We start from the raw sequence: 12134 nt of genomic DNA, 5'->3' as shown, positions 1-12134 counted from the left end.
TACGCATGCGAAAGTTTCGCAGCCACTGGGAATCGTCCCATACCTGCAGCACGATGCGATCCCACCAGTCTGTGCTTGTTTCCCGGGCCCAGAATCGGCGTTCCACGGCATCAACCTGCCCCAGTGACACCATGATTTCCACATTGCTGGGGCCTGTGCCTTGTGAGAGGTCTATGTCCATGTCAATTTCCTCATCACTCTCGTCGCCGCGCTGCAATCGCCTCCTCGCCTGGTCCGGGTTTCGCCTTGGCATGTTCTGGCTCTGCATATACTCCAGGACAATGCGCGTGGTGTTCATAGTGCTCATAATTGCCGCGGTGATCTGAGCGGGCTCCATGATCCCAGTGCTAGCTATGGCGCCTGGTCAGAAAAAAGGCGCGAAAGTAGTATCTGATGGACCAGGAGAAGGAGGGCGGGAGGGAGGGAGGGAGGGAGGGCCGAGTGACGACATGGCGTACAGGTACAGGAACAGGGAGAAACACAAACAACTGTCACACAGAATGGTCCCCCCAAAGATTAAACTGGAAACCCTGGGCTTAGCAGGCCGTTGATTTCACGGAGGAAGGGGAAGCAAATGAACACAGAACAAATCTATTTTTTACATCTTAAGGTGGCAGCCGACGGTGCAGCATGAGTGACAGCCATACCAGTATGACGACGATGGGTACCAATCATAATATACCATCATCTGCCAAAAGGCAAGGGGCTGCTGCTGTGTAGCAATGCAGCCCCACGTCTGCCAGCCCCACGTCCGCCAGCACCCAGCATCGCCCTCGGCCTCTTCTGGGTGCTTAGCAGACAATACTGGGCAATTGGCAGAAAATAGTATATTACGACTGGTAACCATCATCATCAAAACAGTAGCATGTCTGCCCAGGTGGCCATGATTGACAGCCATACCAGTATGACGATGACGGGTACCAGTCATAATATACCATCGCCTGCAAGGGGCTGGTGCAATGCAGCCCTACGGCTGCCAGCCCCACGGCTATCACTCATGCTACACCGTCTACCGCCAAAAGGCAGTTAGCAGCTGCTGCTGTGTAGCAATGCAGTCCCACGTCTGCCAGCACCCAGAGGACATATGGTGACGGTGAGCTCAGCTGAGCTGAGCGGGCTCCATGCTTGCCGTGGTATGTTGTCTGCACAGGTAACCCAGGTAAAAAGGCGCGAATGTATTGTCTGCCGTTGCTGTGATGAGGGGGGAGGGGCCTGACGACATGTACCCAGCACCGCCCGCGACACTGTTTTGCATCATCCGGGCATTGGGATCTCAACCCAGAATTCAAAGAAAAGGCGCGAACCGCTTCTCGGCTCTCTGAGCTGTGGCGCAAACGTAGTATCTGACGGACTAGGGGAAGGAGGGAGGGGGGCCGAGTGACGACATGGCGTACAGGCACAGGGAATTAAAATAAAGAACGGTGGCTGTGCATCAGGGAGAGACACAAACAACTGTCACAGACTGGTCCCCCCCAAAGATTAAACTGAAAACCCTGGGTTTAGCAGGCCGTTGATTTGACGGAGGGAGGGGGAAGCAAATGAATACAGAGCAAAGGGAAGCAAATGAATACAGAGCAAATCTATTTTTTTACATCTTAAGACGACGGTGCAGCGTGACTGATAGCCCTCGGCATCTTTCTGGGTGCTTGGCAGCAAATACGGGGCGGTGTATGACGATGGTCTTCAGGCCTATTGCACAATCGGCTGCTCAGGGAAGACTCTGCTAACGTACGATGACCCGACTTGTAATAGGATGGCTAACAGTCGTAATACACCATTTACTGCCAAAAGGCAAGCCCCATGGCTGCCAGCACCCAGATCGCCGATGAAGGCTACCAGTCTACTGCACCGTCTACCGCCAAAAGGCAGTTAGCAGCTGCTGCTGTGTAGCAATGCAGTCCCACGTCTGCCGGCACCCAGAGGACATATGGTGATGGTGAGCTCAGCTGAGCTGAGCGGGCTCCATGTTGTCTGCACAGGTAACCCAGGTAACCCAGGTAAAAAGGCGCGAATCTATTGTCTGCCGTTGCTGTGACGGGGGAGGGAGGGGCCTGACGACATGTACCCAGAACCGCCCGCGACACTGTTTTGCATCATCCGGGCATTGGGATCTCAACCCAGAATTCCAAGGGGCGGCAGAGACTGCGGGAACTGTGGGATAGCTGTGGGATAGCTACCCATAGTGCAATGCTCCGGAAGTCGACGCTAGCCTCGTACTGTGGACGCGGTCCGCCGACTAGAGCACCTAGAGCATTTTATTGTGTGGACACACACAATCGGCTGTATACAACCGATTTCAATAAAACCGGCTTCTATAAATTCGAACTAATTTCGTAGTGTAGACATACCCTGAGGGAGGCTGCAGCTACATGTTAGCAAGTGCAACATCATTCCCATCCTCCTCCCTTACTAAGACTGCCTCAGAACTTTCTGAAGCAGCAAAGGCAAAAAAAAAAAAATCAATCATTCTTTTGGTCAGCTGAGAGAGCTGGATGGTATACCTCACTACAGACTTGTGGAGCAATAGGCCATTTACAGACTGCTTAAGTGTTATGGCCAGTAGGTCAGCAGTGGCAGAAACAGCTGCCTCTATCAGAATTCCTCAACACAGTTCTTTTATTGGCTTTAGTTCCTGGTCTTTTTTCAAGCACAAAGCATTAAACTGTACACTACGGAAAAGCTACAAGTGATCATAGCAAAGTAGCTGACAAGCTCCTTTCTCTCCCCCTGCATTTGAGGTCCCTGACAGCAGCCAAAATGTGAAAATGACCGTGTCTAAAAGCAACTTTCCACATTTGCAGTTTCCCAATAAGACCTGTGGTTACTTTAGCCAGTTCTACCAGGCATGACATCTTCTTAAAGAGCTCCACATGCACATGGTCTTCCCTGTGAGAAGATATAGTTGCTGATGGCAATGTCATAGAATTCCATGCTACATATGCTGGTATGGCTGCATGGATGGCACATAGCATAACAACATTTTTGTGTTTGCTCCTCCCAGACCCAGGCCATCAGCCTGCACCTAGTATGGAGGATGTAGGCAATCTCACGTCCATTTGATGATGTCTCAAAACTAGAGTTCAGGAATAATGATGCTATCATCTTCCTACAGGAGAAAAAATACCTATCTCCATAGTGTAATCTGCCTGCTCAAATAGATACAAGGTAGTCCCATCACCAGCCTGCAGCCAAACAGCAACTCAGTGAAATAGAGAGAGAATATCACTAAATCCTGGCTAGGTCCCTCAAACCATGATTTAAAAAAATATAATTGCTGTATTACCTAGTTATTTCAAGCAAACCTTGATGGACCTTATGGCTGGGCACATTAAGGACAGGCTTCTCCTAGTCCAGGGGTTCTCAACCTTTTTCTTTCAGAGCCCCCCACGCAAATATTCTATAAATCTCCAAGGCCCACCTGTGCCACAACAACTGTTTTTTCTGCATATCCAGCAGATTAAAAGCCAGGGCCAGCATTAGGGGGTAGCAAGCAGGGCAACTGCCTGGGGCCCCACACCACAGGGGGCCTTGCAAAGCTAAGTTACTTGGGCTTCAGCTTCAGCCCTGGGTGGTGGGGCTCAGGCTTCAGTTTTCTGCCCTGGGCCCCAGCGAGTCTAACGCCGGCCCTGCTCTCTGGTTTATTTTGGAGGACCCCCTGAAACCTGCTCGTGGCCCCAGACTCCTGATTGAGAACCACTGTCCTAGACCACTAGTCATGAAGCTATTTGGTGGCAGCATCAGCATTTGTAAGGGACACCAGTTCCAAAGCAGCCAGAGTGAAAAGTCCCTTTAGGATTGCTTGGAGGAATTCAGACCTGTATATCCCAGAGCTTAAGGTTTCTGCAAAACATTAGAGCTACACAGATGGCAGAAAATTATCTTTATGACACCTCTATTGTGTCTGCCAGTACAGAACTGCTACTGTATTAACAGCTCCAAAGTAATGTGTGCCCTGCACATTTACAATAAGCTGATCTTGTCTAAGCTTCCTGCCATCCCGTGCTTACTCTGAGCTGGTGTTTATTATAACTGTGACCAACCAGCAAAAAAAGACCCTCCACAGACAAGAGATCCCCCGCTCCATCTTTATTCAAGTGAACATTGACTTCAATGTGTGTGTGTTCAAACCCTTAAAGACAAGGGCACAGGGAGACTCATAGAACAGTACCGTAACAATATCCACTACATGCACTGTACCAAACATCAGCAAGCAATTTGCTTTCAAAAGACATTTCGTTAAAATTGACTTTAGTTATCAAATGTAAATGTGGTCAGGGCAGAGAGGGGAGCAGAGCATGGCTGTCCACAAAAAAAGGAAGTGTGAGTATAATTTTAATGCACACCTAGAGCCCATTTACATCTACCCCTGCCTCCAGCCACACAACTCTGACTTTCATCTTCTTTTTGCTTTGAGTTGATGAACAGTTGTACTCATCTGCTTCTTTATACATGAAGAATCACCAACACCAAATGGGCTGGACAATTTTTTTATTTTAGTTCTAACTATTTTAATTTTATATATGGTACACATGATTTGTTGTAGAAAACTGCTTCAGTCTCTGAATCATCTGTGGTACAGTCCTGCAACTCATCTGCTGATGCTGGCAACGTCTATTATTTGATTACACATTCACATGCTATTATTTTATCATGTGACTGCTTGAGTGCAGTGCCCAGGCCTAGTTCAGCAAGCTTTGGTAACACACGTTATTGTTAACAGTGGGAAGGATTCTTGTTCTGAAGATCAGGCTGGGCAGTTAGTTTCTAAAGCTCATTGTTATACCATAGCAGTCTTGGAAAATCCCACATCCCTAGGGTGAGCAGAAAGATTTCCCAGTCAAGTCTAGCTTACACCATCCATTCCCAAATAAACTAACCTTGTTTAAAAAAAATAATTCTAGCCGTTAACGTTCTGAAGAAAATCTTAACACACCAATGGAGTATAAAATAGGACTGCTGTTACACTGCCAGACCTGTAATGTACTGCCTCAGTTCAGCAGCAGATCCAGTAAAAAACCTGCAGTGAAAAGAGCTGCACTGGCTCCCAATGAATCTTCTAGCTTCCAGTCTGACCAAACCCAAGCATTCAAAAATCAGGAGTCAGCCCCCTCTCAATTCATGAGATTGACTTTCCAGTCACAAAATTTAAGAAGAGTGCTGCTTTCTTTTCATTGTTCTTTTTGACTTCTGGTGTTGGAGACTTGAGGGTTGACATTTTCAAGCTGCAGATAAAGGGGCTAGAAATTTTTTTTTCTTTTTTTTTTTGTGGTGGTGGTAAAAATGAAAGCAGAGATTCTGAGGTGATAACAGGACTTCAGCTGTTGGGTCAGCAGCAACACTGTGACAGCCAATCCCCCCAGGCCTGCTTCCTCTCCTCAGAACACTTGGGCTCAGCCATCCGGTGGCCTTCTCCTTTGAACAGCGCCAGCCTCCACTTAATGTCCCTTGTCAGCTTTCCAGGCCCATGGACCAGAACAAATGACACCAAGCTTGTTAGCCGCCTCTATGGATACCAGCAGGATTTCATAAGCAAGCGAAGAAGCCCAGGACTGAGGCAGAGGCATTATGAATGCAGCAGTCAGCATGAGAGGCAAGACATCCACCATCAGGAAAAGATTCACAGTCAAACGTGAAATATGGGAGGTACCTAGTTGGCTGCTGCAGCTTTCAAAAATTGTTGCTGAGGTAATAGATTTGGTAGGACTGGGAAGAGAATGGATGCATTTGGGGAGGGGAGAAGAGATGAGAGTGGATTAAGTTGGTGAGAAGAGATAAACTGAGGTGTGAATGGGGACTCAGCGAGTGGGGGGATTCATAAGTTAGGGGATGAACCAGTAGCTGTAGAGTGAGGTGTATGAGCAGTGAGTGAATGGCAGAATGGGGCCACATCCAATACATGTGTCTAAGAGCTGTCCATCTACTCAAGTGTGATGCTGAATGCAGAAGGGGGGGTTTCTTATATTTCACTTCCAAACTACTACTTTCTAGGACCTTAAAGGAAATAACACATAGTATTGTAGCAAGCTCAACAGCACAGTGCTCCAGAAATCTCATTATTTAAAATAAATAAATAAAGCTCTGTGAAACCGGAATCTCTCAAATGCATCAAACAGTATGCACACCCAAAAAATTCAATGTAACATAGGAATTAGCCCAATGGTTCAACCAGTCCACTACAGTGCCCAGTACCAAAGAAGTGAAAGAAACCCAGTAATGTAATAACCTGTACATTTGGGAAATTTCTTACTAACTTCTAATAGTTAGTGAGAGACATGTCCACAAGCACCTATTTAGGTGTCTATGGTATATGGCCCTCAACACCACAGTATCTGAGCATCTCTCAAACATTAAACTTATTCTCACAACATTGTTGTGAGGAAGCAGAAATGAAGTGCCAAGATTTAAGTGACTTCCCCAGTGTCACATGGGAAGTCTATGCCAGAGCTGGGCTTGAATATAGTTCTCCCAAGTCCTATGCCTTAACCACAAGACTATCCTGCCTCTTGACCATGAGGATTTTTGTTATAAATTCTCACTCATAGATTATTCTGTGCAATGTGTTCATGATATGAGAGGATAGGAGTAGGGTGCCAGAAGTAATTGCATGTGCTTAAAAAAAGAAAGTTTCCTCATCGAGTTACATGGGTTTATTTTTTAAACACACAGCCCATAAAATAAAGTGGGAATGAACACTTACGAAAATGGTGCAAACTCATTATCAAACAAAACCAATACCAATTGATAGCGTTTGGCTAGCATCACGCTCAGGCACCCTGAGAGCACTCCATCATGTCAAAGAATGTACCACTTTGCACCAAATACTACTTAACAATTTCCTATCCCACTCCAAACCCAGAATGGCTCCCAGTTTAACTGTCAGCCATCTCAGGACAGCTCTAAATTATGTCATTTAGCTTGTGCACACTTCCTGCATGCCTGGTGAATCTCCACACCAACTCCTCATAGGCCAGCACAATGGGCATGAATGAGGCTGGGATGAGCCAGTAACACAAACACTGTTTATGTAGATCCAATGGATGTATTTTGCCTTTAACCCTTCTATACTTAATCCATGTAAAGCCCAATTATGGGGATGAGGCGCATTTCAATCTGAGAGAGTGACTGAAGACTGAGGAATCTACATCAGGGGTAGGCGGCACGTGAGCTGATTTTCAGTGGCACTCACACTGCCTGGGTCCCGGCCACCGGTCTGGGGGGCTTTGCATTTTAATTTAATTTTAAATGAAGCTTCTTAAACATTTTAAAAACCTTATTTACTTTACATATAACAATAGTTTAGTTATATATTATAGACTTATAGAAAGAGACCTTCTAAAAACATTAAAATGTATGACTTGCACGCGTAGAGTGAATAAATGAAGACTCGGCACACCACTTCTGAAAGGTTGCTGACCCCTGATCTACATCATGCACTATGGGCAGCAAAAGCTTCTGGGGCCAGTGCTGATCACACCCCCTTGTGGGGGGAGTTTCAGAAACCATGATGCCTCTATAAATAGAGCTTAGACTAAAAATCTGTAAACAAAACAAAAGCAACAACAAAAAAATCACCCCACCCCTTATGTGATAAGGTAATACACTATAGATTGTCTGAGCCATAGCCCATTGAAGATAAGGGAAGGACTCGCAGGACTTTGGATCAAACCCTCATAGAGTAAATAATGCGGATGTGTTTGGGACAACCAGGAGTCAATTCATTCATGTGATGTTACGAAATTCATGAAATCCAGCATTAGCCCATCACTGGATATTTCCCTTCTCTGTCTATAGACACATATGCACACACACGCACTTATTTATATCCCCAGGTTAAAATCAAGTCCAATTTTATTTGCAACTAGTTTCCAGGGTCTTTAATCACCCTGCTTCCCCGATCAGAGGTGACCGGCTGGTAGCCTAGACCAGAGGAGCCCAGAAAGGCAACTTGTACCCTGCTCTGAATGGAGGCGTGCTGCCGTTCCGTTAATACGTGCTCGGCTTTGCCCCCTGGCGCACTAGCGGCTGGCTGGGGCTGTAACTCTAGCCGGGACGTTGCCACCTGCTTGGCTGTGCCGGGGCCGGCTCATCCCGACTCACCCAAAAGAGCAGATTGAGGGCGTAGAGCAGACAGCGCAGGCACTTCACCGAGTCCTCCCTGGCCATGGTGAGCCGCCGGCGGCAGAACGCCCCATCCTCTCACCACATCCTCCCACCCGAGGCGAGGCCGCCAGCCACCTGCAGGAGAAGGGAGAGAAGAGCACCGCGGTCCGTCGGCGGCCGAGCACAGGCAGCCGGAGGGGCAGCGGAGCGGGCACGCCCAGGTGCGCGGCCGGCTCTCGCTGCCCCCCGGGCCAGCCTCGGAAGAATTAGCGGGGGGAGAGGTCCCTCGCTCGCTCGCTGCCGGTTGTCAGGGCTGGAGACGGCCCCGAAGGGAGGTAGCCAAAGTTCCAGGTAAGTCCCCGGTCTGCCTCTGTCCCGCCCAGCCCCGCTCGGCCAGTCCCTGCGGGGGAGACGAGGCGGAGCGCCCCGGCCCGAGGGCTGGCAGCCCCAGCGAGCGGTGCCCTGCAGGCAGTCGGGGCCGCGCCGCCGGGGAAGGGGCAGAGCGCGGACACGGAGTCAGTCACCCTCCCCGCCCCCTCCGGAGATGCTGCTCAGCGCGCACCGCTTGCCTCGTCCCAGAGCGGCCGCCCCCAGCTCCCCTGCCCCGGTGCCCGCTCGGGGCTGCGGGCGGAGAGGCAGGGGCTCGGGAGCGCAGGCTGGCTCCAGCGAGTTTAGCGCGCGGCTCGGAAGCGTCCTCAGTCCCCTCCCAGGGAAAGAGGCGCTCGCCGTGGGGAGGAGAGGCGGAGAGTCACTTACCGCGTGGGCTGGGAGCAGCCCTGTGCGCCCCACTCGCTGGCTGGCACTCAGCGGGGCAGGGAAGGGCGGCACCAAGTCAAGACCTTCATCTCCGGGGAGCGCGACACACTGCCTGCGAGCAGGGAAAGTGCTGGGCACTTACTGGAAAGTCTCTTCCACTCCCTCCCCCTTTCTCAGCCCTCCGCGGCTCTGCAGGACAAGGCAGTAGCCGCCGCCAGCTGCACACACACTGCCACGCATGCTCCAGAGCCTGCTCCGGGCGCTTGTTGGGTCCTAGAGGCCACTCAGCTGAGCTTCCCTCTCTTCCACCCCCGGGGTCACGTTAGCTCAGCGTCCCTGTGACCCTGCTGGGGTGAGGAAACTTGTTAGCCTCTGGTCCCGCGCACCATGGCTTCTGCTGCTGTGCAGAAAAGATCATTTTGATGGTGAATTCAATTCTTAAAGAGTTGGGAACTCAGAACCACTGTCACCACTCCATGCAAACACAATAAAAACACAATGCGGCCCATTGCCAGGCGAGGCATGTACTAGAGGGCTCCATCGTGCTTAATTTATGCCCTGCCATGAGTTCAAATGAGAACAAGTTGCTTAAAGTTGTGTGTGTCCCTGAGATACCCTATGCAGATTGCAGGCTATGTGTGCCTATTGTTAGGGAAGGGAGTAAAGGATATCTGAATTATTATTATTATTATTATTATTATTATTATTTTATTTTATTATTATATTTATTATGTATTTAAGTTAGATATGGGCCAAAAAAGAAACCCTAATTCTGAACTTTTTCAAATTTCAGTGGGTAAGAGTTTGGATTCTACTCCCCAGATCTGAATCTGCTTGTATGGTTTTGGTTCTGAGTCAGATCCAAAACCTAAAGTGCTCTTTCTTTTCTGGTTCTGCCTTGGATGCAGTTGAAATCTCAGGTGAAAAGCTGTTTTTGTGACATTGTGGCCCAGAGTGGCAAAAATCTCACAAGAATAGATGTTCTTGCAAGATTGACTTAAATGTCACAAGATTTCATAATTATTGAATCTGAACATGAACCCTAGTCTAAAACTAGCCCAGATCTGGTTTCAAAGAGCCTAACACCATCTCCTCCACCCATCTCTAATTAATAGAAAGGAAGATCTTCAAAATTCAGAAATTAAATCCCCCCTTACAGTCAGCAGTAAACCCATCTGAAATCCTCAGACAATGCAGAGGAAATTATTTTGGGTGAGTCTGAATGCCAAATAAGTCTGAATGCAGAAGATTCATTTCATTTGTGGTGAAAGAGGAAAGTAGCAACTTAGAAATGGGACAGAATTTATTTAAGAAAGGGACCAAATCATGCAGTCATTACTCAGGCAAAACTCCCATTGACTTGGCCCATAAGCGTAAGTGTATTTTTTAACTCCACAATGGAGTATCAGTCTAAAAAAAAAATGGTACTTGTCAAAACGGTAAAGTTCTGTGCCCAATCCAGCAGCCTGAAAGCAGATAAATTTTCCATTGATGTCAATAGAGTATTTTCAACATTTTATATATTAATTTTCATATTTCAGAAATGAAAAATTATTATATAAGAAATATTTGGGATACCCAAGAATTGTTCACTAAACACTTATAAAGATGTTCAGATACTATAGTGATAAATGCAATATAAAAATCTGAATACAATAGAACAGAATAAGAAAGAGAACAATAAAATAAAGTTTTCAGACAAAAAAGATAAGAAAAGACATTTACTACATTTATTTTACTAGGAGGAGGAAACAAACTTCAAAATGTATTATTCAAAGATAGAAACTTCTGCTGCTGATTATACAACTGCTAATGAAAGACTACAGAGAAAAAGACAACATGTAATGAGTTAAATCTCAGCTCTAATGGGGCCTGTGATGGGGTGTGTACCCCCTACAAGGCTTGACTACGTAAAAAGGGCCAATTAACCTTGTGACAGGCTGCACCCCGAGAAGAGTCAGGGCAGATGAGGCCTAATGGCTGATGAAGCCCACCTGCAAGAGGAGCTGGGCTAGGCATAAAAAAAAGGGGGGGGGGAATAAGAGTAGGCTGTAGGATAGAACCCTATAGTCATTCCCTAGAGAGGAAGGGTATTTACATTTATCCACATTAAATTTCATTTGCCATTTTGTTGCCCAATCACTTAGTTTTGTGAGATCTTTTTGAAGTTCTTCACAGTCTGCTTTGGTCTTAACTATCTTGAGCAGTTTAGTATCATCTGCAAACTTTGCCACCTCACTTTTGACCCCTTTCTCGAGATCATTTATGAATAAGTTGAATAGGATTGGTCCTATGACTGACCCTTGGGGAATACCACTAGTTACCCCTCTCCATTCTGAAAATTTACCATTTATTCCTACCCTTTGTTCCCTGTCTTTTAACCAGTTCTCAGTCCATGAAAGGATCTTCCCTCTTATCCCATGACAACTTAATTTATATGAAAGCCTTTGGTGAGGGACCTTGTCAAAGACTTTCTGGAAATCTAAGTACACTATGTCCACTGGATCCCCTTTGTCAACATGTTTGTTGTCCCCTTCAAAGAACTCTAATAGATTAGTAAGACATGATTTCCCTTTACAGAAACCATGTTGACTTTTGCCCAACAATTTATGTTCTTCTATGTGTCTGACAATTTTATTCTTTACAATTGTTTCAACTAATTTGCCCAGTACTGACGTTAGACTTACCGGTCTGTAATTGCCGGGATCACCTCTAGAGCCCTTTTTAAATATTGGTGTTACATTAGCTATCTTCCAGTCATTTGGTACAGAAGCTGATTTAAAGGACAGGTTACAAACCATAGTTAATAGTTCCGCAATTTCACATTTGAGTTCTTTCAGAACTCTTGGGTGAATGCCATCTGGGCCCGGTGACTTGTTACTGTTAAGTTTATCAATTAATTCCAAAACCTCCTCTAGTGACACCTCAATCTGTGACAATTCCTCAGATTTGTCACCTACAAAAGCCGGCTCAGGTTTGGGAATCTCCCTAACATCCTCAGCTGTGAAAACTGAAGCAAAGAATACATTTAGTTTCTCCGCAATGACTTTATCGTCTTTAAGTGCTCTTTTTGTATCTCGGTTGTCCAGGGGCCCCAACGGATTTTAGCAGCCTTCCTGCTTCTGATGTACTTAAAAAACATTTTGTTATTACCTTTTGAGTTTTTGGCAAGCTGTTCTTCAAATTCCTTTTTGGCTTTTCTTATTAATTTTTTACATTTAATTTGGGAGTGTTTATGCTTCTTTCTATTTACCTCACTAGGATTTGACTTCCACTTT

The 12134-nt window shown here is 46.7% G+C and overlaps 1 protein-coding gene across 2 annotated transcripts in view; it reads right to left on the bottom strand.

Annotated features, from left to right (window-relative positions):
* Nucleotides 1-9065, bottom strand: part of TSPAN12 (tetraspanin 12) — a 74542-nt gene extending 65477 nt beyond the window's left edge. The window contains exons 1-2 of one of the 2 annotated variants that reach the window (XM_054023430.1): nucleotides 8857-9065; nucleotides 8098-8235 (exon numbers count right to left, since the gene is read on the bottom strand). In XM_054023430.1, coding sequence (XP_053879405.1) covers nucleotides 8098-8163 — 66 coding nt within the window. In that variant the 5' untranslated portion in view covers nucleotides 8164-8235; nucleotides 8857-9065. Of the gene's footprint in view, nucleotides 1-8097; nucleotides 8236-8662; nucleotides 8829-8856 lie in introns of those variants that run through there. The other variant, XM_054023439.1, reaches the window with a different exon arrangement.
* Nucleotides 9066-12134: the final 3069 nt, after the last annotated feature.

This window comes from Malaclemys terrapin, chromosome 1 (assembly GCF_027887155.1).
Source record: "Malaclemys terrapin pileata isolate rMalTer1 chromosome 1, rMalTer1.hap1, whole genome shotgun sequence".
Taxonomy (NCBI): domain Eukaryota; kingdom Metazoa; phylum Chordata; order Testudines; family Emydidae; genus Malaclemys; species Malaclemys terrapin.
The sequence above is the reverse complement of the archived record's forward strand: the minus strand, read 5'-3'. Positions and strand labels throughout refer to the sequence as shown.